Source organism: Photinus pyralis, unplaced genomic scaffold, assembly GCF_008802855.1.
Source record: "Photinus pyralis isolate 1611_PpyrPB1 unplaced genomic scaffold, Ppyr1.3 Ppyr1.4_LG8, whole genome shotgun sequence".
Classification (NCBI taxonomy): Eukaryota; Metazoa; Arthropoda; class Insecta; order Coleoptera; family Lampyridae; genus Photinus; species Photinus pyralis.
The window spans coordinates 28,286,386-28,313,519 of record NW_022170819.1 but is presented as its reverse complement, the minus strand read 5'-3'; the positions used below and the strand labels follow the sequence as shown (position 1 = coordinate 28,313,519).

At 36.4% G+C, this 27,134-nt stretch overlaps 4 protein-coding genes across 4 annotated transcripts; 3 read left to right on the top strand and 1 right to left on the bottom strand.

Moving 5' to 3' along the window:
* Positions 1-10,190: 10,190 nt before the first annotated feature.
* LOC116179348 (apyrase) lies at positions 10,191-12,751 on the bottom strand. The gene is made up of 10 exons (XM_031499131.1): positions 12,612-12,751; positions 12,393-12,537; positions 11,980-12,193; positions 11,737-11,934; positions 11,467-11,674; positions 11,219-11,419; positions 11,014-11,171; positions 10,875-10,965; positions 10,668-10,826; positions 10,191-10,623 (listed from the first exon to the last, which is right to left on the bottom strand). The coding sequence occupies exons 2-10, from the start codon at positions 12,506-12,508 to the stop codon at positions 10,334-10,336; spliced, it is 1,635 nt and encodes a 544-aa protein (XP_031354991.1). The 5' UTR covers positions 12,509-12,537; positions 12,612-12,751; the 3' UTR covers positions 10,191-10,333.
* Positions 12,752-17,057: 4,306 nt separating this feature from the next.
* On the top strand, positions 17,058-17,676 carry LOC116179740. The gene is made up of 2 exons (XM_031499559.1): positions 17,058-17,214; positions 17,262-17,676. Exons 1-2 carry the CDS (start codon positions 17,170-17,172, stop codon positions 17,640-17,642), a joined length of 426 nt encoding a protein of 141 aa, XP_031355419.1. The 5' UTR covers positions 17,058-17,169; the 3' UTR covers positions 17,643-17,676.
* A 90-nt stretch (positions 17,677-17,766) lies between these two features.
* On the top strand, positions 17,767-18,522 carry LOC116179739. Its single transcript, XM_031499558.1, has 2 exons — positions 17,767-17,961; positions 18,008-18,522. The coding sequence occupies exons 1-2, from the start codon at positions 17,914-17,916 to the stop codon at positions 18,404-18,406; spliced, it is 447 nt and encodes a 148-aa protein (XP_031355418.1). The 5' UTR covers positions 17,767-17,913; the 3' UTR covers positions 18,407-18,522.
* A 6,268-nt stretch (positions 18,523-24,790) lies between these two features.
* LOC116179133 lies at positions 24,791-25,710 on the top strand. Its single transcript, XM_031498848.1, has 2 exons — positions 24,791-25,127; positions 25,176-25,710. The coding sequence occupies exons 1-2, from the start codon at positions 25,080-25,082 to the stop codon at positions 25,575-25,577; spliced, it is 450 nt and encodes a 149-aa protein (XP_031354708.1). The 5' UTR covers positions 24,791-25,079; the 3' UTR covers positions 25,578-25,710.
* The last annotated feature ends 1,424 nt before the right edge of the window (positions 25,711-27,134 follow it).

Sequence of the window (27,134 nt, the reverse complement as noted above, 5' to 3'; positions counted from 1 at the left end):
TTTTGGTGCGTAGAATCCAAAACAATTCGTACTTTTTCGATCAGACTTCTCAATAATAATAATAATAATAATATATTTGATCCTTGTGACATATCTACATGTATAGGATAACGTCGATGTTCTTAATAATAAATTATCATTGTTAGTTCGGAGGAGTGCCAGAATCATTAAAAAATTCGTCTACGCTATAGTATATATTTTGTAAAAGAAACCTATTAAGCTCGCGCTTGAAGATGTTTACATGTTTAGCGTTTTTAATATTGTATGGAAGTTTATTAAAAATTTTTATTCCAGTCACATAAGGACTGTCTGTATGAAGTTTTGATTTGCCGATAGGTATCCTTAGATCAGTGTTTTTCCGGGTATTGTGTCTATGTATATCGCAGTTTTGCAGAAACTCTTTTTTATTGCAGAAAACATATTTACTTACTTCTAACATATACAAACTCGGAAGAGGCAGAATTTGTATGTGTGAGAACATTGGTCTGCAAGACTGTGTAGGTTTTGCTTTAAACATGCATCTTATGATACGTTTTTGTATTATAAAGACGTGTTTCATTGTGGCCGAGGAACCCCAGAAACACAGCCCTTACCTTAGTCGCGATTCAACGCATGCGTGATAGAACGTTTTTAGTTGCCTTCATTCGAGATAAGAACGAAAATACCGAATTTGGTAACTTAAAAATAAAATAAAGGCAAAATAAAATAAAATAAAAAATAAATATCTTTATTAAGTGTTCATTCTGTTGTTTCCAACTCAGTGTGTCATCAAAAATAATTCCAAGAAACTTGACGTTGTTGGATTTTTGTAGAGCTAGACCGGGAATAGAAATATTCGTATCTAGTAGTTATGAAATTGTACAACTTTGGTTTTACTCTGATTTAGAAACAAAACATTATCAGTATTGTTGTCAATGTTATGATTTAGGGACACAAACTGCTTTCGGTTTTCCAGAAAACTTTTTAGCCACATAAGAGAGGTTCCTCAAATTCCATAACTGGATAATTTTTGAAAAAGCCTTTCATGGTTGATACAGTCGAATGCTTTCGTAACGTCACAAAAAATCCCAAGTGGTGCCTCTTTATTTTGAATATGATGAAGTATTTTCCGATAGTAGAAATGTATGGCATCGGATGTGGACATGTTGGGTCTAAAACCAAATTGATTTGGTACTAGTATCTCCGATTTTTTTATAAAACGCTCTAACCTATCTAAAAAACAGTACTCGAATATTTTTGAAAACAATGATGTAATCGAAATAGGTCTATAATTGTTGGGGTCGTTTAGATCACCTATCTTGTGTACGGGCACCACTTTAGATAATTTCAGGGTTTCTGGGAAGCGACCAGTTAAGAGTGATAAATTAATTAAGTTAAGGGAATAATTATGGCTGGAGTGACTTGTCTGATCAGAAAACAGGGAAAACTATCTGGACCTGAAGACCTCTTGCTCTTAATTTTTTGTGCACTATTTCTAGAACCTCTGATTCACAGAATGGTAAAAGATAAATCGTTCTATGATTAGAAGAGATACCAGAGAGGGATAGACAGTTTGCGTCCCGCACTAGATTATTAATAATCTCCAGAGGAGCACGTTTGAAGGAGTGGTTGAGATAGTTTGCTACCTCTACCGGATCTTTAATGAGGCCTCTGTCTGTTTGTAGATTAATGTCTTTGATAACCTTTTTTATTTTGTTTCGATTTATGAAAGTCCATGTGCTTTTGACCATGTTATCGGATGTTAGGATCTTGTTTTGTATGTTTGTTTTACGAGTAGTAAGGATTAGCGCTATGTGCTCTTTTTTCTTTTTCATATAAAATGGTTTTAAGTGAGGAAATTGCTTTTGAATCGCGAATAACGATTTTAGGTTGGAGCTCGATCTTTTTACATCCCGGTTGACCCAAGGCTTACCTTTTTCAGCACATTTAATAGTGCGGAGCGGAAAGTAGTGGTTAAAGTGGCGTGTAAGAATGTCGCTAAACAGGTCATATGCTATATCCATGTCCTTTACTGTCATTATCGATGACCAATTTTCTTTATTTAATTTTGTGTAGAACTCGTCAATACGTTCACTAGTGATGATTCTGGTACTCCTTCGAGCGTGGCAATTTTTGGGTAACCTATAAAGATTTGAGTTAAAAAGTATACTACGGTGATCAGAAATACAATTATCTTCTACAGTATGATCTACATTACTTAAGCTAGTGAAGATGTGATCCAGTGTGTAGTTGCCCCGTGTGGGTGCACAAATTATGTTATGCATGTTGTATGTATTTAGTATAGATTACATAGCATACTGAACGATCTTTCGTCACGTTTAGGATCCAAATTTAGATCACCTGATAAAATAAAATGTACATTGTGATGGAATAGAATATCTAAAACAGAGTTTAATAGGACATAAAATTCATTAAAATCGCCATCGGGTGACCTATAACACGATAAAATGACAACTTTAGTGTTTATTTTGGTATTAGAATTGTTGTTCCAGATAGCGTCGCATATCTCAAAGTTTTTCTCAACACAGTATTTGCTAAGGTTTAAGGTAGTTATGTTATTGATGCTGTCCCGACACCAGATCAAAAGTTATAGACTAGAAAAGAAACCAATTTCGAAAGAAAATTCAAAGGGCTGTAACTTTTGAACGAGTAGCCCAATCTTGGAACTGTTTGAAATTATGGATTCTACAGGCCACATTCTATAAGAAAATTTTTTTCCGGGTCGATCTGAGACAATTTTTTTTGAGGGCCTCAAAAAAAGGCAGTGTATAACCTTCCTTTTTTACCAAAAATCGACTGCACCAAAATTTCTCGGGAAAACCCTTTTTCTTATTAATTTTGGTGCGTAGAATCCAAAACAATTCGTACTTTTTCGATCAGACTTCTCAATCAAAAGTTATAGACTAGAACCAATTTCGAAAGAAAATTCAAAGGGCTGTAACTTTTGAACTAGTAGCCCAATCTTGGAACTGTTTGAAATTATGGATTCTACAGGCCACATTCTATAAGAACATTTACCGGTCGATTTGAGACAATTTTTTTTCGGGCCTCAGAAAAAGGCAGTGTATAACCTTCCATTTTTTCCAAAAATCGACTGCACCAAATTTTCTCCGGAAAACACTTTTTCTTATTAATTTTGGTGTATTTGAGTGACAAGTATTCGAATACTTTTCAAAGTAAGATAATGAAATCCTTTCACAGTATTCGAATACTTTTTATAGTATACGAATACCTTTCATAGTATTAGAATACTTTTGAAAGTATTCGAATACATTCTAAAGTATTTGAATACTTATTTTTTTAAGTATTTGAATACTTTTCAATGTATCTGTATCTAGTATTCGCTTGTGCTGGACGTAAAAGTATTTAGTATTCAAATACCTTTGATTTGTATAAAGTATTTACTATTTAGTATTCAAATACTTTTTGAAAGTATTCTACCCAGCTCTGACCAATGATGGACGAAATGAATGCCACCTACACTTCTTCCCCAATATCTACGCAAGGAAAAACATTAAACCTTCTTAATAAGTTTCCCAAATTTATATCTAACCGGGAATCAGAAAGAAAATAAAAATACTGCAGAGCGATGGTAATTTAGACCTACAAATCATACAAGTTAGATTAGCGCTGATTAACATTAGGTCTTATCACACAAAAGTTCCAAACGCAACCCTTATTAACTTTCCAAAAAAGTATGGCACTTTATTTGTATATTTAAAAAGTAAATTACACGCTTTCATCAACTTGTCATACCATAAATAGGTATAGGGGGAATATCTGAAATGGATATAATTTAGGGAAACATGTCGCATAGTTACGTTGCGTGGCGATGTTGATTTGATAGTGAGTATAATAATAGTGTTTTGTAATGTAAGAATTGGATAGAGAGAATAATTATTGCTCTTATTTTCTAGTCTGAAATAATTACTATTGATTACAGGATTATTATTTTTAAGTAGAGGGACCTAGGTATTTCGGGCAAATTTGTATTTGACCGTCGAAAAATTATTGTGTTTCAACTGTATTTCCTGAACCTCAGTCAGAGTGTCTCCTCGGTAGAGGAATACTTCATCACATCATGAAACAACTAACTGTTGGTACATGCTACAGTAGATGCTAATAGTGTAACTGTTTTCGATAGTGAAATAGATACTATTCACGTAATCAAATAGGGCGGATAGAGAGAAAGTTAGAGGCGAAAACCCGATTTTAAAGTAAAACAAGAATTTGACTCTTGGTAGTGCAAGAATGGGCCACAAATCAACCGCGAAAAGGCAATTTACGTTTACATTGCGAGACGTCAAATTTGCTACAGATTGCATTATTTTATCGCATTTTGCTATATCATCCGATAAAAAAGCTAATAGTTTCATAACGAACAATTATATAAGCATAACTTCCGTAAGTCTCTCTGCGATATTCTGCGCCAAATGACACAAAAATGCCATCGGGTTTACCAAGAAAATGTAAGCACTTATGTTTAATCTTATTCGTTATTTTGAACTAGAAAGAACCCCAGCTACACAGTTCCATATAAAATGTGTTTATAGTAAACTAAAGCATTACATGTAAAAAAAGTTATTATATACTAGTATATAGTACACATAAGACATATATTCTTGTAGAATATTGTGCTAATAATTCCCATTGATATACGATTTATATGCGTTTACTGAATACGTTTAAATTTCGCATATTATATGTAGTAATATCCATACGCATTATTCGACGATAATGTACTGCTAACAACCGTTTTTAATAAATGCAAAATATGCGCTTGGTAGATTGTACAAAAGGTTTGAATCATTATATAAAGCACATAATAATTACAAAGTTTATCAGGAACATTCAGGGCCCATTATCTTCAATTCCTACAGGATCAAAAAAAGACAAGTTCAAACTTCGATTTTTTGAAAATATTATTATAGTTTCTTTGAAATTGTAGGCGTCTTCAAGAAGCGTCGTTTTCAATTCTTGGTTCATGGTGAGCTAAAATGTAACACTATATCCCTAATAAAACTGTAAAAAATGACGGACATCACATTGATCAATAAAATCATCAAGAACACCAAGAACAATACTTCTGAAAAAATAATTTCGCTGTGATAATTCTACAACTAGAAAAAACGTACGTGAGATTCATTTATTATATTGGAAGCGGTGTTTTTTAAATACTGCAAGCAGGCCACTGAAAGGGAGCTGGTTCGCGACGGTTAGACAGTGTACGCACTTTTTGCGAAAATCCAAAATAAAAGCTTCCCCTCGATAATTCTTACGCGACGTTGACTGTTATATTACGTCTGTTTAATTTTTGTCTTTTTTAACGTTAACTACCGGAACTCTCGTCCCAAACACAAGCACCGATCGTGATGGTTGTCCAAAAATTATTATGGGTCCTGCACCAGTTTGTAGCACACGCGAATCTTTTCCAAATTTTACCATGAAACTCGCGATTCTATCCTGATTGATAAGATGCGAATTAATACTGTGTACCTAAGTCATAAACTCCAAAAAAAAATGTCAGGACATTCTAACCTAGATCTCGATTGTTTGACTAAGTGGATTGTATTAGACAGGGATACTTAATTGTGCCCGTATTAAATCTTATTTGGAAAGGCACCCAACGCGATTAAGTTTGCTGCGAATTGAGTAGGAGCGAACGTGACTACCTGATGTTTAATTTCGGCCGCCCTCGCAATCCCCCAAAGAAAATGACGCGGGTAATGCGCTTAACCGAAACAGCATCCTGAGAAAACAATTTTATCTACTATAATCACCACGGCCGCAACTAATTTGGCCAATTTTGTACGGGCAGGTTGCGATCGTATACCAATTAATTCCTCCAGAAGTATTAGCTTACGTGCGCTCCTTAATAAATTTGTGACGATAATTACAACTGTATAACAATAATATTGCGAACAGGCCCCAGTCGGCGGTATCGGTTTTATTGATTTAGTTGCGTGTTGCAGCTGAATTAATACGAAGAAAATTGAATGTCGAAAAAGCCAAAGCTTCGTGATGTCTCGATGTCTACAAGTATTTCGAATGAAACGCGATATAAACGCAAACTAAGATCTTAAATTAAATTTTATGTTCATTTTGAATTGGAAATTGTAGAAGAAATTACATGTCGCCACTTCGTGCTCGCAATTTGACAGGTAAGATGAATCCTCTATACCTTTTATTCCATTTAATACCACCCTCATAATTTTTGTTTTCCATTTTAGGAAAATCATATGTCACATGCCCCGCTATAACTGTATATTGACCCATGCGACTTCCACGTAACTGATTTTAAATGTCGTAAACGGAACAAGAAAGTTAGTTCCTGCTTTGCGCACACCCTGAACATAAGGTCTTTCCACAGTTGAGGGTTGGTTTAGCACAGTTTAATAACGCAATGTTCAACTTAACCGCAATCCAACGTAAAATACTCTCTCCATTAGAAAAATGAACATACGCTTTCATTTTCAAGTATTTAGGGTCATGTTTGTGCTTTGGGGTATTTAGATACATCTTACTTAATCTTTCAAGAGTTCTATGAGACAAAAAAAATGCGCAAAAATCGAGTTCAGGAGATAAATTAAACTCGTAATTAAATGTATTTTATTTTTCGTGTTAAATGGAATGCGCTATATTTAATTCGATTTTTGGAATTCAGTACAAGATATTTGTGAATTTGTGAAATCTAAAAAAACGGACCAGAATCAAATTTTAAGAGCATATAAAAGGTCATTCCCCCACACATAGCGCAACGTGCCTACACTAAGAGAGATAGAACCGAAAAATACCGGTTCTTTGGCATTAATAAAAACGGTACTGGTATCGGTTCCGGTTATCATAACTTCTTAAATAACAATTCCGGTTCCCAGTGAGAGGCATTTTAATGCAATCGGTTCCGGTTAAGGTACCGGTTCTTTTCGGTTCCGGTTCCAACTCCTGGTACTCCCGAATCCCATTTATCTATTTGGAAACACTATAAGAGAAAACAACAATAAATCATTTATTAAAATCATTGTTTTCGGAACAGGGCGATCCGGAAGTTGAATTCACCGGCAACGGCACCCATTTCGGTTCGTGTGCGGACAATTCGCGCCCGGACAATTCGCACTCGGATAATTCGCACCGGAATAATTCGCACCCAGACATTTCGCTCGCGGATAATTCGCACCCGGACCATTCGCACTCGAAAAATTCGCTCCCGAATAATTCACACCCGGATAATTCTGTAAATCTTTGGTTTATTAAAATTAAATATTTTTAAGAGCCTACTAGACCATTGCCTTTACAGAATGTATGTAGTAGTGCACATCTTGGTAAACATCTACTTCATGGAAAAATGTTTCAAATAATAGTTATTTGGTCTTTCATTTTCAACACATCGCGATTCTTAAGTATTTCCATTTCTTAAATATAATCACGCTGGTTTTTTTTCTGAAGTTGTATGAAGAGTCTGATATAGTTAAATCCTGTAATTTAAGAACACATAATTTTTATCTACTGCGCTTTCGTTTTGAGAAAATAAGAATAGGTAACTGAAACGTCTTTTGTGGAGTAATTAAATACCAAATAGTTATACCTAGTTATAGTATATCTTCAATATTATATGTGTAATATTGCTAATTTTGAGACGCTCTTAATATTAAAACAGAATCAACATATAATACCGTACACAAACAAAGTGATAAGTCTAAAGTTAAAAATATTTACATTATAAGATCAAGATGAAAATAGAAAAAGGAAGTAATTTTAACGCTCCCTTACATAAAGATTTCTTAAAGACACATAAAAAATTGTTCTTTATTTCTTTAGTTGAAAGGGGTGACAAAGAAAATGAATTAAATTTATTTTAGACAAAACGAGTATGTATAAATGACAATAGAACAATGCATTTCATAGATGGCACTAAATTTGGATAAGTAATTAAGATAATATTATAATTAAAGGTAAATTTTGAAAAGACCCCGATAACACAAATTGCACTTCATAAAGAAACAATAAGAGAAATATCGTAATGACATCCTTTCTATTATTTCTGGAAGATGAATAGGGTTTATTACAAGGTAAAAGTAATTAGGTCCGAAAAATCAGGTTTAAGTACGTATATGACCACAACTAATTAGAACTTTAACGCCTGTATAGTATCTTCATTCTTGAACGTTTGACAGAGTGGTATTTTGAAATTTATCTGAGCACGGGTTTTGATTTTGTGTATACTTTTTAAAAAATTTTATCTCTGGTGGTAGTGTTATGGTGGTGTTCAGAAAAGGTAAGTTTCCAGTTTTCTTAGAATCAGTTTTACGTTTCTTTGACCACATATGGCTATATATTGATTATTGGTGACTGAGTAAAATTACACTAACTGCTTATTTTTTTGCGTTATCTTTGCTACAACTATGGTAGTGAATGAACTTAAAAGTTTCTTTTTGATTTTCTTACTCTGATTTATTTTATAGTTTGAAGAGATACATTGAAAAATTCTGGCAATTTTATAAGAGATTGTTAATAATCAAAACAGTAAAGCTTTTAAAAATCTTGAAACGTTTTAGGAACAGGTCGATATTGATGATTTTTTCTTTTAAATGTTTGTAATTATTAAGTACCTATTATACTTCCCTTTTAATTTTTGTATGGCATACCTAGTACTAAAGCATAACCCTTAACATTGGTAATTGCGCAACAAGGAAGGTAGGACATCATTGGAAAGGCTTTCCTTCTCTGAATTTGGTGAGACTATAATTTTTTAGATTTGATATTTTCGAAATATTTTAAAAGTAAGTTGAGGGCGCGCTGTTGTTTATGTCATTGGAAGGATGTCGGGCCGATTACTATGTAATAGAAGCAATGCGATCGTGCGTCAAAATTATGCAGTTGCAAGTATAAGTATAAAAAAGAGAAAACTTGTACCTGTAACGTCGAATGCGCTGGAAATGAAACAACTAAACCAAAAAAATTACATATCCGAATTCAGAGATGGGCGACCTTACCAACGATGCATCATTTAAGATTGTAAGGGTTGCACTGTCAGCGATGCGAGACAAAGACATTAGTGAGCAAGTTTTATTTTAGACACTGTTTCCTTCCATGATCAATTTGACGTGCCAAAGCGTTTTTTGAAAATTATTTTAATTTACAGAAATAGCTATGTATGGTTTCTAATGCACCACCGTATATTAATTAGCTTCGGAGAGATAACACCAAAGTCTCCCCATAAAAATTTTTATAATAATAAATGGGTAGATTTTGGTGTTATTTCTTCGAAGCTTCTTAAGCACCCCACTGAGAGTCATGGATCTTCACAATTTCAGTATATTATTTAAATAATAGCCATATAATTTATAGCAAGATCAATTTTTTTCACGATGTTTATCAACATTTTTTGCTTTTTTCGTTACTTTACAGTCCTTATCTCTTTAATTTTACGGAAACTCTCAAGAATCTATTTGTTGTACGTTCAAATATGATTATAATTTACTTGAGATTCTTTTAAGACAATACACACGTATTTCCTTATGTGTCCTTTAAATGGACGACATCGAAGGTTAGAGAACTAGGAAACTTAACTTGCAGCTATTAACAAAAATAATAATTGTTAAAATTTTATTTAGACTTTTATATTCCTATTGCAATATTATTTGTACGTGCTAAAAGTTTCGAAATGAGAAAAATCTTGATTGTAAATTGGTACAATAAAACTGGGTAAATAGGTTTAAGAAATGTCAGATAGACCGATACCAGCGTTTAGCAGCATCCGTCTACTTGTGAACATGAGTGCATGGACAATTTACATCACGGATGAGTGCCTTTTTACCTTTTTTTTTGTTTTTTAAAATAAATTTTCATTCATGGTACCTTTAGCAAGTGTTCTCATGTTTAATACGGAGATTACAATAAAATAAGTACTAAATTCCAGATTTTGAGTGATATGGATGCTATTAAAGTGACCTAAAATCTCTACTGCTTTGATATGGTCCATTCCATTTAAAAAGGTACATAGGATTGTACGTATGAATTCTTGCCTCATAAATATCTACTATTAAAAAAATTATTGCTCTAAAAATTGTATGGCTATTGTTTAACCAACATAAATATTTAAGTGCCACATTAAAATGCCAAAATAAAGGAGAATATCATCAAAAATGGACTTGTGCCTGAGGCTAAAAATTTGATTTGTTACAAAAAGTTGATAATGAATATGAGATTTATTTATTTATTTTTATGGCAAAAGCCTGTTACAGCGAATAGAATCATTCGACACTTGTTGTTTATTACCGTAAACCCTCTGGCAAACCAAAACGCTTGGTGTACATTTTCCGAATCATACAAATAATCAAACTATTTCAATTCTCCCATCTATGGATTGAATGACAGGGCTCATTTTCTTGAGATACCTCTTCACCACCTCGTAGTCCATGTCTCCGACTCGACGATTCACAAGATTGTCCTTTATGACCTTGTATCCGTCTCCGCCATTGGCCAAAAACGAGGGAACGATTATCCTGTAGGTTTGTTCCAGTTGTAAGGGCTCATACTTTGGCACGGGGCATTTACGGCAAAGCACTTTAACCGATTCCACTTTTGATCCGAATGAGCGGCTCATATTATATCGCACGTGAATTCCTAAACACGAATCAAGATTAAAGAAAAACTGCTTGGGTTTCTACCAGAAGTTTGTATAATATCCAAACTGCTCATAATTCTTTGGTTGTTAAACGGTTTCGCCGATTGTTCCAAAATCTCCTTGATATGCTTCCCTTTCACTTCCCCAACGTCTACAGTACTTTCAAATGGAGTCACCTGCATTAAGTCGCCGAATGTGATTTCTGAAAGGGAGCACTACGTCATCAGTGTTTGGTAAGGCTAACGCATACCTCCGACCGGAATTGATGTACGTATACCACCAGCGTTCATGAATGCGATGTTTGCATAAGCCCATACTCCTTCCTCATTGGTCTCTAAGTTCTAAAAGTAAGACTCAGGTTAATGGAGACAACAGGAAGTGCGCCTTACAGCGTTGACCATAGCATCGGCAATAAAGCTGCCAATATTGCACTCCTGACGCCTGCACTTTCTGTTATCGAGGACTACATTGGAATACCCGACAACTTCATTCGCCAGTTCATCCATTCCCCTCTTCCACAATGCGATTTCTTCATTTATTTCGGTATCTAACAACTGAGTTATTAACCTTCTTAGGTTTTGCAGTGACAGCTACCTTGGGGAATACTGGAGTCCGTGTAGATCGGTTGACCTGACCAGGAAACGACGTTACCCTCGCCATCGTAATCTATTGTGATATCCCCCAGGAATTCTGTGTAGGCCGCGGCTTGAACGACGAGCACATCGTGTCCATCTTTTGCTTTGACAACGGTGGGATATGGACCTGCGGGTTGTTTCCCGTTTGGAGTATTATTACCTGAAAGGTCGAGTCAATCTCACAACCAGCGTTGGCAGTTTGGCTACCTGTGTACAGAAAACTGTGAGAATGAGCCCCGACTATGAGACTGATTCCGGGTGCAGCTTTTCTGGCGATTTCTTTTTCGATTATGTATCCGCAATGTGATAAAACAATTACAGTGGTAACGTTCTCTTCTTTAACCAACCGATCGGCTTCGTTGTTAACGCTCGTGGATTCCTCGTAGAATTTCAGCTTCCTCGTGCTTGATATACTCTACAAGGATTTCTTATTGTGAATCGCGCGGAATCATGAAGGGATAGGAAAAAGGTATTTACATCAGTCGTTGATAACAGAACTCCTATAACTCCAATTCTTCTCCCATCACGAACGATCACCATGCTCTTACGATAAATGCCTTGAAAATCGGGTTCCCCGCTGTCATCAATATTCACTGCGAGAACGGGCGCATTTAGGGCTTTGATAAAAGGAACCACTCCATCGATTCCGTTATCAAATTCGTGATTACCAAGCGTCTAAGACAAACACATTACAAGCTACCTTTGAATTTACGAGTTTACATGCGCATCGAAGGGTATCATGTTCATGAAGTGTTGCGTTACGTTCCATTTGTACAGATTGTACCACAAGGTTCCCTGGAAGTTATCGCCCGCGTTTAGTACGATTGAGTCGGGATACTTTTTCAGCTGTTGGTTTACGGCGCTGTAGATGCGTGAAAATCCACCGATGCAGTCTGATTTGCATGTACCCGATTTTCTACTGGTTTCCTCAAACCTACCAATGATCTGATTAGCTTTGTAGAGTATTGAATTTGCACACAATACATTAATTATCTTTTTATCTTATCTGTGTCTTACAGAAAAAATACGCATTTCATCATTCACCTGCTTTTGGAGAATCCAAAGCTCAAAACAGATTCATTATGACCAACTGGACTTCAGCATCCGATCATGTTAAATGAAGAACCACTCACCTGGCATGGAAATCATTTAAATGGATAACGTGCACTTGGAATGCGGTTGCGTTTCTGATTGAAAATGCAGAAACTGCTTCAAAAATTAGAAGAAGCGGAAATACCACCTTAAGCATAGTAACCGAGAACGTGCAAATACCACGAACTGCAAAATTAAAGTAAAAAAACGAGTGTTTAGCATTGTTTATCAGTGAGTAAGATAAGATTACTGTAATGTACCTGCTTGAATGATCCAATTAAAAGTTTGCAACCTCCAAATCACTCACGCAGATTTTAGTACAATCGGGTGCCCGAGAATTTGTAAGTTGATGAAATTGCTCATTTTAAAGCAACAAAGTGAAACACTCAAACCGTTTGACAGGTGTGCCGAAAAGATGAATAACGCTTTTGCAAAATGCCAAAGTCGGATGAAAATTGAGATGGCTTGTGGGTGTCAATTCGCACTTGTATAGTATACAGGGTGTTACATGACCGCGTGTAAAAAAAATGGAGTGATAGAGGAGATAAACCGAGGGTCCAACGTGTTTCGTTTGGGAGCCACCCCCAAAGAAGTGGTGAAATTTGGATTTCTTCTTTAACTTTTTTCTCAGCAACCATAAGAGTTACAAAGATGGATAGCACGTCTTGGAATAGGTTTTCGAGTATGGCATATCCGATTTTGAAATTTTTTTTCAAAATTTCTACCACGAAAAGGCGCAACCCTACTTGGGGGGCCGAAAAAATTCTGATTTCGACGAAATTTGGTACATGGGTTTTTTTAACATGAAAATGAACAATCGGGAATTAGTTTTTGAAAATTCGAAAAAAGGTCCACTGCAAATTCTTCTCCGGACAACGAAAATGGAGAGAATTCCAGGAAATTTGTTGTGTACATACTTGATGAGTTAAGGAACAAAATTGTAGAACATTTTTTAAAATAACTTTTCAACAAAAGTTACACTCATTTGAATGAAGATTGGGCCTTCGAGTTACAAATTGTCCCCCGCCTACTAGTGAGAGATCTAATTTCACACGTAGTTAATTGAAAATGTCGCAAATAAACAAATAACGATTTAAGTCGATATTGTTTTATTTTGATCTAGGACTTCTAAGACATATGTTATTGATGTAATTATAATAAGCTTTTTTGAAAAATGTTCTTGTATTAATGTACTCACATCATCGAAAAGAGAACAAAAATAAATGTCTATCAATTGAGCCCAACGAAAAGGTGCACAGCCATTTAAAAAAATGCAATTGTTTTTCTTTACTAATTTGTTTTCTGAAATAAAAACAACTGAATGCTGCTATATTATGGGAAATAAAATGTTACAACTTTCATATGGAAAAATGTTGTATACATTCGATATGTAGGGGTGTTAATGAATGAGCAATTTAAACTTGCCGCGTTTTTGTTACTTTCGTTTCAAGGCTTTCAAATACAATTTTAGTTACCTGCGCATAACTAATGCGTGCACAGAATGATAAATAATTTTTTGATTTCAATTATTCGCATAGAGTTAAGTAAAAGCAAGCAGAACAGTTAAAACGTTTAGTTCTTTTAGGTGATTGGGGTGAGTTTTCCTTGTGTCCTTTCCTTCGCCACCCCATTCACAATTTCAAACAAGTTTACGCCGATTCGCCGAAAAACTAAAGGTAAGATTTACTTAAGATACAGTCCGCTCATTTACAACCGGGATATACCTATTTACTATATACTATATTCCAAGAGATATTCCATATATAATGGGCACCCTGTAGATTTCATCTGGTAGTCTTATCGAACCAGGTTTATTGTCGTGGGCTCTTGGACTATTAATTAAAATTCCACTAACACACACAAGAGAAACAATGACTTAAAAAGTCGCTGGCTTCCAACTTATTGGGGGTGGTAAGGGTTTTGGAGTTAACCACAATTGAAATTTAAATACACAAAGGAATAGATTAAATTGTATTATTTGCTATACTCGTATCCAAATTACGTTTGTATTGTCTGGAACACACATCTCCTGCCTGAGATCTGTGAACTCCTTGCAAATCCTAAGACGCATTACCTATTATACACACTTCGGAAGGCAGGTTATTCCACACAGAGCTGGGCAGAATACTTTCAAAAAGTCTTTGAATACTAAATAGTAAATACTTTACACAAATCAAAGGTATTTGAATACTAAATACTTTTACGTCCAGTACAAGCGAATACTAGATACAGATACATTGAAAAGTATTCAAATACTTTAGAATGTATTCGAATACTTTCTAAAGTATTCTAATACTATCAAAGGTATTCGAATACTACAAAAAGTTTTCGAATACTTTGAAAAGTATTTCATTACCTTACTTTGAAAAGTATTCGAATACAGTAAAAAGTATTCAAATACTTGTCACTCAAATACATTAAAAATTTAAAATAGTATACTAGATAAAAGGCTTAATACTACTTAAAAAATCAAGTTATACTTTGTATGGCGTTAGCTTTTTTTATATTTCTATTGTTATATACAAATTTAAGGGGAGCAAAATCGTATTATTATTATTATTATTATATTATTATATAGGAGGTACCTACCAGGACCTTTCTTATACCAGTTATATCCTTAAGAATACGTGTACCAGTTTTCAAAGCGATCGTACGCCTTTCTGAAATTAATCCTAGAGATTTTGGAACAGATCCATTTTTGACCATCCGTTTGTCCGTGTGCATGATAACTTGTTTAGAAACGTGCGATCGCTTTGAAAATTTGTTTTTTGTCCATAACCTTTGATTGAGAAGTCTGATCGAAAAAGTGCGAATTGTTTTGGATTCTAGGCACCAAAATTAATTATAAAAAGTGTTTTCCCGAGAAAATTTGGTGCAGTCCATTTTTGTAAAAAAGGAAGGTTGTACACTGCCTTTTTCTGAGGCCCTCAAAAAAGATTGTCTCAGATCCACCCGGAAAAAATCTTCTTATAGAATGTGGCCTGTAGAATCCATAATTTCAAACAGTTCCAAGATTGGGCTACTAGTTCAAAAGTTACAGCCCTTTGAATTTTCTTTTCGAAATTGGTTTCTAGTCTATAACTTTTGATTGAGAAGTCTGATCGAAAAAGTACGAATTGTTTTGGATTCTAGGCACCAAAATTAATAAGAAAAAGTGTTTTCCCGAGAAATTTTGGTGTAGTCGATTTTTGGTAAAAAAAAGGAAGGTTCAAATACTATGCGAAGTATTCGAATACTAAATACTTGTGAAAGTATTTTGAGTTACAAATACAAATACTGCTTCCATAAAAGTATTTAATTACAAAGTATTTGATTACTTTAAAGGATTTGAATACTAAAAAGTATTTACAAAATCGAATACTGCCCAGCTCTGATTCCACAGCACTCAGCAGGTTGTAACAACCAACTAATTCAGCGGCAAGGTTAATCTTATCAGTGAGTAGGTCTGTGTACAGAGAGCCATGGGGTATGTATTCAACCTTTAATTTTAAACACTCGTCTAAAAATGTGCTGTGGCTAGCACATCGACCACCCGCATACCTGCTCATGCGCGATTCTGCCCTTTTATGCAGAACTGAATGACTAGCAGATTAGTGCCATTATGACACCTCGGAGCAAAATGACCTAACACAAACACCCTATGTATAACTATGATTACCGCCCTGTATATTTAAGATGACAAACTATTACAGTAAAAAATTCAAATCTCCCACACAAACTCAAACTGACCGCTACAAAATGAACATCCGCAAATTCAAAAATTCAAATCAACCGCGCAAATTCAAACTTACTGCGACAAAATGGCTGACAGCCGGAAACTCAAAAATTCAAATCTACCGCACAAATTCATTTTCAAATTTACCGCGTTGGCGCGTAACGACCTGTGACGTCACAAAAAAAAATGGAGGGGTGAGCTTACCTTTCCCTACTGTCTATCTTGTTCTGTCCTTTTCAAGGTATGACTTCTACTTCTGCAAGAATATACCTACCTAATCAACAGACTACAATGGTTTTACATGAATTCTACTATCCTACTTCCACTTCCACAAATAATGTTGGTTCCCTTTAACTGAAGAAGCACATCCTTTTTACATATCTGACCAATATTGTTTCTTTCCTCCTTCGTAGCTGTTTATGGATACCAAAACTTTTTACTTTTTTTTTATGTCCATTCTGGAAACATTTTTTTTGACACTCTAAGATCAAAAACATTGTGGAGGATCAGCCTTGCTCCGATTTCGTGAAATGAAGCGTCCCTTCCTGTCTCTTAAGGGGTTTAGGAATCAGTTCAATATCTTTCTTTACCTTATTTTCTTGTATCCATCAATTGTACGTCTGATTTTGTAGGTGCAGGTCTCAATCCGTTTTTGACCGACCTTGAGATCCAGTACAAAATGGAAGCTTTGGATTTTTGGATATCAGAACATCCATTCCAAAAGAATTGAGGTTTATAACTTATGACCGATATAATCACCAAATGAAACATTGTGAAATATCGATTTTTCTTTTATTGGAATGTGTTTAAATTATAGAATGGAATGATGTACCTATTCTGTCGATATGATCTATATCATGTTTGCTTGATTCAAGTGTAGGATTAAATGAGTTGACATTTTCTACGAAAACTGGTATCGATAAAAACTGTTTAAGAAAAACAAGTAAACAGAGCATGAATACTTAAATAACTTCACAGCTTTTTATTAATTAATTAATTATCTTATCGAAATATAACTCTCCCCTCTCATCTAAATAAAATTGGATGGCACTTTACATTAGACACTTGTAACTGCAGTGCAATTGACGTGAAAGTTAGACAGTATGAAGGTCGCAGTACTTGTATGTGTGATTCTTACATTATTTCAGGTAAACGGTCGATTTTCTGGAAGTGTAGCTTTAATTTTTATAAACAGGTTTCGTGTAGGCGACTCAATTATGTAGCGGAAGATTTCATTTGCATGAAAAAGTTGGGGATTGAAGAAAGTTACCTTAACGACCGAGTTGGCGACAATTTCTTGCTAACAACTGGCGATGACCAGTTTAATGATTTCGTGGTGTGTTGGGTAAAGGAAATGGGACTGGTCGATGAAAATATGCAAATAATACCTTCCGAACTGAAATCCTACATATTAAAACATCAATTTAATCTCTTCAAGAAGAACGACTATCCCAACAAAGACGAAGTGGCAGAAAGGGTCTCCAAAAGTTGTCTAAACACACAGCCAGGAAAAAATGATGGGGACACAATGGTTAATATATTCAATTGCGTAATGACGCAAATGGGTGCTTTGTAAGTTAATTTGTAAATAAACAAAGTTACAGTGATTATTTTGCCTTACACCAGGAGATCATATCGAATAACCTTTTCACGTACAATTTCCACAGCTGTTTGCTCTCAAAACATAAGTTGCTTTGTATTACTGTGTAACCCGCGTATTTCCCAAGAAAGATTCGTTTCGCAAGTGATTATCAAGTCTGCTGTGACCCGTCCTAATCTTTCTTCATATAAAACATCACGTAAACAATTTTTGGCCAAGGTTATCCATTTGAGCTGTAGTGTTCATCATGGCCCAATTTCTAAAGTTTTTCTGCTTTCTTTACGCATTTTCACAGGTGGGTGATAATTAACACGATACAATGGCGCTTACCTACATTTCAGGTACTACCAATTGATATTGATGAATCCCACTACACGATAGAGGACTATATTTGTATGAACCGTACCGGAATCGAGAAGTCATACGTGGATAGTCACCTTAATGCAGACTTCGTACTCACCAGAGGAGATGAGAAACTAACCAAGTTCATGGCGTGCTGGGGTGAAGAAATGAAGCTCGTCGATGACGAATTGAAAATTTCTCACTCGGGGTGGGAAAGAGTAGCTATCCATAATATGTTTAAGTTCATCGGCAAACCTGATTATCCCAATAAGGAGGAGTTGGCAAAAAAATTCGTTAACGATTGCAAATATATCGAATCCGGAAGCGATCATGGAGATAGTACAATATTGATGCTTAATTGTATGCTGGTGCCATTCCTGAAGCTGATGAGGCAATAGACTGGGAATTGATCTGTTTAAAATCTAAGCAAAAGGAACTTTAGCGTAGGTTTTTACTTGTAGTATAATAGTAGAAGCTCCCTGGAATTATTAAGATTAAAGGTGTAATTGAGTAATGAGAGTAATTGGGTATAAGACAATCCAACTCAAGCACTTACACTCGCATTTTTAAGGTAAAAGTTTTTGGTCTCTTGATTTTGAACCCTCACTACGGACTAAGTTCGAGAGTAAGATGAACATTCCCTACACCAATATTACTAAAAAAATCACGTCGAATTTTAACGGAAGATGCATTTAAACCTAGACTGTGAGTATACGGAACGTAACAGGAAAGAGACTCATAGTGCTGTCTTAAGGTGGGGGTGGGGTGCTTACGCCGCTACAATTGTCAGTCCTTCCACCACGGCGGGACGCGGGTGTGCAGATGTGACAGAGTTTCATTTTACCATTTATTATTAGTCAAAATCAGGCAAAAACTTAAATCAACTACAAAAAAGCTAAAGTTTTCTTGTGTTTCTTCCCCTTTTCTCTAAAACCATCCTCTTTACCCCTCTTCCAGTAAGTACTTCACTCATGCTTTCCCTTTCTCTTTCCACCTCTTTGCATTCTCACAACACGTGCTTTATATCTTCCTCTGTGTCCCCAAATTCTATATTTTCATTTTCCTTCTGTTCTCCTAACTCATTTTCTCTATCCCATTGTTGTTCCCCTATCTAATATGTCGTTTAGTGTCTATCAATTTGTGGTGCCTTCCTTGTAATCCTGCTAGTTCATTCCGTTCCTTTCATCCCTCGGTTCCATACATCAGCACACCTCTCACCATTGCATGCAAAAGGTAATTTGTTATTCTGGATTCGTTTTTGAATCACTTCTTTCCTGTCCTGTTCTCACCACAGGGAAAACTAGGCAGTATTTAGGCACACCAAAAGCCCATTGTGCCTACCCGCTTTGTCTCGCAACTAGGTCCAGAGCCCGTCCCTTCGCCTGAAGACGAGGCTGCGAGGAGCCGTCTCCGTGGACATGTTGGAACGAGTGTAATGTTCTAAAGACCAGTAGGTGCCCCATTCCTTATTTATGCATCTACCAGCTTCTCCACCGTTTTTTGAAGAAACGATGATAGGGTGATGGGCCTGTAATCCTCCGCCATGTCATATTTGACACAGGTACACAACTCTTACCTGACTCCCTCTTTTGAGAATATACCTTAAAGTCAGGGAGCCTCTAAAAAAGGGCAACAAATGCAAAAGAGCCGGGAATATCCCATCCAGTCATGCACTCGTAAATAGGATGAACGTGTCGCAATTTCAGAGATCCCTCGGTAACCACTCGGGCAGCTGACTTCCAGTCGATGGGCCTTACACCGACCCGGGTAGCTCACTTGGTGGGTTCCACTTCGAAAAGTCTGCAGTTTACAGCTGTACTCGTATGACGCTATTATGTTGTCGCTTACTAATAGGGTCACCTCTTTCACTTGCCTTGGTTTCGGACAGAGCAAAGGTGGTCTATCCATGATGAATCTCGGTGATGCTCCCTGATTTAAAACATTCAAGTCAGTTGTTTACAACTACTCCAGAGGGTGGTTTCCCCTTGAGTTCGAGACGGTGCTGCCCCACACAGCATGGAGTGCGTTTGCATAACAATCAAACACAAAAGGGAGTCGACTATTTCGACAGTTCTCTATCAACACTTGCACCTCTCTGGTAATACCCCTTTTCCGAGGTCGTACGGGAGATAGGCTGAGCAGACCGCCAAGTGCCTGCTCCGTCCTCTTCCATCTCTCAGCTGAAGTCTGAGCAACGAGAACTCTTACACAGAAATCAGCCATTAGATAAGACTCGATTCGTCTATCTACATAAATGCAAATCCTAGGTGCCATTCTTGTAACAAAGATAATCCTCTACCTGATCCAGACCTCTTACTCCTCCCCTGTAAACCCAAGGTTCTTGTATGATGCTTTACGATAGGTTGGCGGCCTATTAACCAGGTTGCCCTTTACTGTGCTGCCAAATTGCTCTGTAAGAAGGTTACCTTGTTCTTTACTGATGTACTAGGTTCCTCCTCCCCTAGTGATACCGACGGTTCCGACGCAAGGGTCGGAGTCAAGAACCACCGCACGAGCCAACAGCCCGTTGACATTTTTCTCGGCCTCTGAGGGAACCGGTAGTAATCCCGACGCCCTTCGAAGTCGATAACGAAAGATTGAGCCCCCTCTGTCGCAATGGGACTTTGGTGGAACCCTATCCCCTTACCTGGCGCAGACGGAGCCCTCGCTTTTGTCACAAAGGTGACGTGCGAGACCCCCGCTGGAGTGCCCGATAGAATGGTCAAATACGAGGAGACTCCTCCCTACAGAAAAACGCCGTCCATATGCTCGTCCTGAAACTAGGATTTTTCTTCTGGATGCGTTTCAAGATGGTGGCCGTGTCATCCGGGTGTTCGGGTACCACATCCATCCCCTTGGTTACTGGACGTGTATCTGAACCTTTCAAAGACGCGCCATCCCAGGGCCTAATGAGTGGGAGGGCCTTCTCCAACCAGTCGCAGGTACACTGGTCTTGTCACTTGCTCTTGTGAATAGAAGCTCTTTCGAGGAGTCTCCCGTACTCCATTTTGTTTGAATTATCGTCCATACAACTCCCACGAGTAGTGCGGAAATCCGGTCTCACCTAGGCAAAGCCGTTTGTCCAGAGCTTGGCTTCCAGCACCTACGCAATAATCGTCACTACCCACACCGAAGCAAGTAGTCACTTTACGATCATTCGTGTCTGTGTGTGCGTCCCCCTATCGGCCACCCGGAGACGCGCCCGAAGGCCAGTGAATTTGGTCAAAAAAGCTATAGCCAAAATTGTCGATGGTTCAAAACCAAATTCGGGAAATAAGTTCCAATAGACTTATTGCAGATTGTATGGGAATTCCATACAATCACTGATACTGAAGCTAAGAGAATATCCAAGCATCTTCCAATCTCAGCAGTTAGTGAAATACTGCTAATGACCTCGGCAGTATCTCTACAGAAGTCTGAAATTTATGCAATCTTAATAGATCTTGGAGACATGTTTAAATATACAGACTAGGCCTGGGTTATTTTATTGGCCGTGCCGAATGTCGATGATGACTATGCGCGACAATAAACCAACGAATTTGGTTTCAATCACAATCATCCATGGAATTATTGCCATAAGAAATACATTGTAAACTTCGAGGCAAAAATGCAAGTTTGATTCCCAAATGACATACTAAGTGTTTAGTATCACTATCATTGGTTTTGTAATTTTTTCTCTATCAAGTGACGTAAACTCCACTTAAAAATAAGGAAATTGATGTCAATATCTCGAAAACCGCCATTTTGAAAAAAATGTTTCTACTTCCATTCGAATCTTGCAACTTTTATTTGAAACTTTTTCGATAGTTCTCTTTTTCAAAATATCGCACCGGAATTAATACCCATCAGCATCAAAAACTATACAACTTTGCCAATTTAACCGAATCTGTAAGTATAGTTAAGTGGCCAAATCGAAAAACGACTCTGTTTCTTAGTTCTAACGGCATTTTATGAGCCATTTTGGCTACATGATTTTTTAGATGTAAAAAAATGTGCTGAATCCGATTCTGGATGTTGCCAGGCCGAATTTTGGACTAGTTCACAAATACAGCACGATGGCGCCACTATCTATTGTATTGTGTGCTATTTAGTATTAAATTGTTTTCCATAATTTATTACTTATATATAGGTAAGAGTTGGTTAATTAACTCCATAGCTAGTTCGGAAAATGTAGGAAAATATATCCTGTGGTGATAGGGTGTCCCAAAAAAGCTGTGAATGAATTAAATTAGTGTTTTACATTTTCCTCAGCAAATTTTGTTTGTTATTAAATTTTGTGCTTTTTAATAACCGTTGGTAAGTATTTAGGTTCTTTCCAACTATATATATATATAAATAAAAATTGCGTATTTTTCCAATGAATTCAAATCTGCATTTAAAAAAACAAAACCACATCGCATTTTTCAGATGATAACAAAAATGTGACTTTGACATGGAACACCCTGTGTATTATTACATAATATGACAGGTTATTAAATTCTTTATAAAACACTGTAGCAAAAATATTTTAAATAACCAACATTTTCAAATTATTGACGATCTCCTAGGACGTAGAGAGTTTATAATTTTGCAGTGCCTGTCCATCTATCCCGAGATCTGTTCATTAGCACGATACCTCGAAAACGAATAGACCGCCGCCGATTATGATGAAAGTTCGCGAATTGGCAATGTACGTAAAAAAATAAAGAAGGCCCTTTTGACATCTCCGTGAGTTGTAAACCGAATTGCATGAAATTCAATATGGGCATAGTCGAGGGCATAGTTTTAGCCATATAATACGCAATGCCAACAGTTGGGCCTAATCAATTCTACATTCACAGTGCCCTTTTTGAATTGCAAACTTTTTTATTTATGAAAGTACTTAAATAAAAAATTTGATACATAGGCACTTGGAATAAAAGCAAATCTAGCACCGGGTTCAAAATTTGGTTTTTCACAATGCTATAGCCACTACCTATTAAGAGTAGTTTTAAATGGCATTAAATATAAATTAATTACATTAACTTAGCGTTAACCACATTACATTACATTAACTGAATTAACTTGAAATTAACTGCATTTACAGAATATATTAATTACATTAAAAGTTAATTTTAATTCATTTAACTTGATCAAGAGTAAAACAATAAAACAGGTTAGCGCAATAATCGGTGTAAAATATCTAATCTTTAAACAGCCGGTATTCAGTTGCTATAAACTTTTTTTTTTTAAATAGTCCGAACATTTTGTAGATAAAGGTCTAAATTTATAAAATATAAAATTTATATATTATTAATATAAAATTTAATTTTCAAAAACAACTTGAGTTTTTTAGGCGGACGTTCTTATGAAAACTTACATTGGGTGCAGTGGGTACAGAAGGGCGTAGAGTTGCATCTTCTCATTATGCTGTTGCCGGGGACATTTTGTACCATACATATTGTCTCGCAAATGCGATAAGGGACACTGAAAAATCGAATGGTCAGACTAGTCCTCCTAAAAACTTGGCTTTAAATAAATTGTGCTAGTTTCTAAAAGTGCACAAATATCTACAAGGGCCTTTACGACTGCTTCAATCGTAAAAAAAATGAGCAGAATGATGAAGAAATTTAAGTTCCGTTAAAATTTTTGAACGAAATATAGGTAATACATTTGCCGTCAGAATTATCTCTATCTTGTTACCGTGTTGTCTGTATAATGTACCCAATATATAAGTTTTGCAATTTTCTGTGCTTCCTGTATGTTTTTTTAACACCTCAGTCCGAAAAACTATGTAAAATGCGCCTGGCATAAAAATTTATGTATGTGGCCGCCATATTAGCCGCCATTTTGAAATTAGCCAAAAATTAGCTTGGCAACATTCGAATTCGGGTTCAGCAGACATTTTTACCCTTATAAACGCACGTTTCCAAAATGGCTCATTAAATGGCGTTAGACTTGCGATTTATTAACTATGGCCCCCCAACTAGTATAGTAATAACAAAGATAGCCATGTTATCCAACTCAATTTAATACACCCTGTATAGTAGGCGTGTTTATATGAAAAATACAAGGAATTGTAGCTGTAGTTCATGTAACATCTAGGAGATGTCGCTATATATTTCACTTCCTGGCGATAAAGAACATACTAATACTACTAACGTGAACGTTGTACAATATGAAGGTAGCAGTACTTTTATAGGCGATCCTTACATTATTTCAGGTAAACGGTAGATTTTCTGGAAGTGTATCTTTAATTTTTATAACTAATCAGGTTTCGTGTAAGCGACTCAATTACGTAGCTGAAGATTTCATTTGCATGAATAAGTTGGGAATAGAGGAGAGCTACATTAACAACCGAGTTGACGACAATTTCTTGGTTACGCCTGGAGATAAGCAGTTTAATGATTTCCTGGTATGTTGGGTAAAGGAAATCGGACTGGTCGACGAAAATATGCACATGGTACCTTCCAAACTGAAATCCTACATATTGAAACATCAATTCAATCTCTTCAAGAAGAACGACTATCCCCGCAAAGACGAAGTGGCAGAAAGGGTGTCCAAAAGTTGTCTAAACGCCGAGCCAGGACAAAATGATGGAGACACAATGGTTAACATATTCAATTGCGTGGTGACGCAAATGGGTGCTCTGTAACCAAGTTATCAAATAAACTTTCATACACAATTTCCGCAGTTTTTTGTATTATCATGTAACCCGCGTATTTATTAGGAAAGTTTCGTTTCACAAGAGTATATCAAATCCGCTGTGACCCGTCTTAACCCATCACGTAAAAAACATAAGAAGGCTTTGTGTTTACCCAAATCCCAAGAGTCCCAGAACAAAGACCTACAGCTCAAGTTGCTAAGAATAGAATAATAATGTTTTTTATCAGGAATAAACGCATCTTCAAATATGAATAGCAATTGGCAGTCTGCCATCTCTGAATATGCAACTGTAGTTTCTGTGGTTTCTAACATCAAATCGTTTAGATTAGTGTCTGTCTGTTAATTTCTCCGATTAATTTCATCTCTGTGTAAGGTTATCCATTTGAACTGTTGTGTGATTTGGGTTGAAACCAACAGTAATCGTTTGTCAAAACGTGATCCACAATCATGGCCCAACTTCTAATGTTCTTGTGCTTTCTCTGCGCATTTTCACAGGTGAGGATTGACACGATAGATACAATGGCGTTGACCTATACGTTTCAGGTGCTGCCAATTGATATTGATGAAACCCACTACACGATCGAGGATTATATTTGTTTCAACCGAACCGGAATTGATAAGTCGTACATGGACAGTCACGTTACTGCAGACTTCGTACTAACCACGGGAGATGAGAAACTAAACAAGTTCATGGCGTGTTGGGTTGTAGAAATGAAGCTCGTCGATGACGAATTGCAATTTTCTCACTCGGCGTGGGAAAAATACGCCACCCATAACCTGTTTAAGTTCATCGGTAAATCAGACTATCCCAATAAGGAGGAGTTGGCAAAAAAATTCGTTAACGATTGCAAAACCATCGAATCCGGAAGTGATCTTGGGAACAGTGCAATATTGATGCTTAATTGTATGCTGGTGCCATTCTTGGAGCTGATGCGAACGGGATAAAGCTTTCGACGAAGTTGTGTGTGTCAAATTTACTACAGCAGGTGTGACATAGTTACATTGTGCTATTTATTATTAATCAATCTTTATTAACGCCAATTGGCCAACATTTTTTACCATAAATAAACGATAAAAAAATCTAAAATGTGTGTTTCTTCCCCTTTTCTAAAATCACCCGCATCCATTCCTTTCGTCTTCGCCCTTCTCCGCTCATGCTTTCCCTGGCTCTTTCCACCTCTTTTCATTGCTTCTTCTATTGTCCACTTCTCCTTCCCTCTCTCCTTGGTTCCGCATGTAAACGTCACTATATTTTCTTCTCCCCCTTAGGTACTTCGGTAACCATTCTCTCATCAGCTTCTTGTATGTAGGTAATGTTCCCTCCTGAGGTCTAGCTTTCGCTCGATGTTGCTGTACTTGTATCATTAATCTCCCTTTTCTTTTCTCTGTTCTCCCAATTTGCTGTTGTTTTCGTCATTGTTGACAAAAATCCTTCACTAATTCACTTTCTCCTTCGCTATCCTTATCTTCTCCATGTTTGTTTCCTCTAATATGTAATTTGGTGTCTTTTCGTTTAGACCTTTTTAGACCCAGTATCAAATTGTAATTCCATTCATCCCCATACATTACACCCCTCTGACCATTGCATCAAAAAGGTTATTCTGAACCCCGATAACTTTTGATTGAGAAATCTGATCGAAAAAGTACGAATTGTTTTGGATTCTACGCACCAAAATTAATAAGGAAAAGTGTTTTCCCGATAAATTTTGGTGCAGTCGATTTTTGGCAAAAAAGGAAGGTTATAACCTGCCTTTTTTTGAGCGCCGAAAAAAAAATTGTCTCAGATCGACCCGGAAAAAAAATTTCTAATATAATGTGGCCTGTAGAATACATAATTTCAAACAGTTCCAAGATTGGGCTACTGGTTCAAAAGTTACAGCCCTTTGAATATTTTTTGAAATTGGTTTTTAGTCTATAACTTTTGGTTGAGAAGTCTGAACGAAAAAGTACGAATTGTTTTGGATTCTACGCACCAAAATTAATAAGAAAAAGTCTCTTCCCGAGAAATTTTGGGGCAGTCGGTTTTTGTCAAAAAAAGGAAGGTTAAACCCTGCCTTTTTTTGGGGCCCGAAAAAAAATTGCCTCAGATCGACCCGGAAAAAACATTTTCTTACAGAATGTGGCCTGTAGAATCCATAATTTCAAACAGTTCCAAGATTGGGCTACTAGTTCAACAGTTACAGCCCTTTGAATATTTTTTCGAAATTGGTTTATAGCCTATAACTTTTGATTGAGAAGTCTGATCGAAAAAGTACGAATTGTTTTGGATTCTACGCACCAAAATTAATAAGAAAAAGTGTCTTCCCGAGAAATTTTGGTGCAGTCGATTTTTGGTAAAAAAAGGAAGGTTATACACTGCCTTTTTTTGAGCCCCGAAAAAAAATTGTCTCAGATCGACCCGGAAAAAACATTTTCTTATAGAATGTGGCCTGTAGAATCCATAATTTCAAACAGTTCCAAGATTGGGCTACTAGTTCAAAAGTTACAGCGCTTTGAATTTTT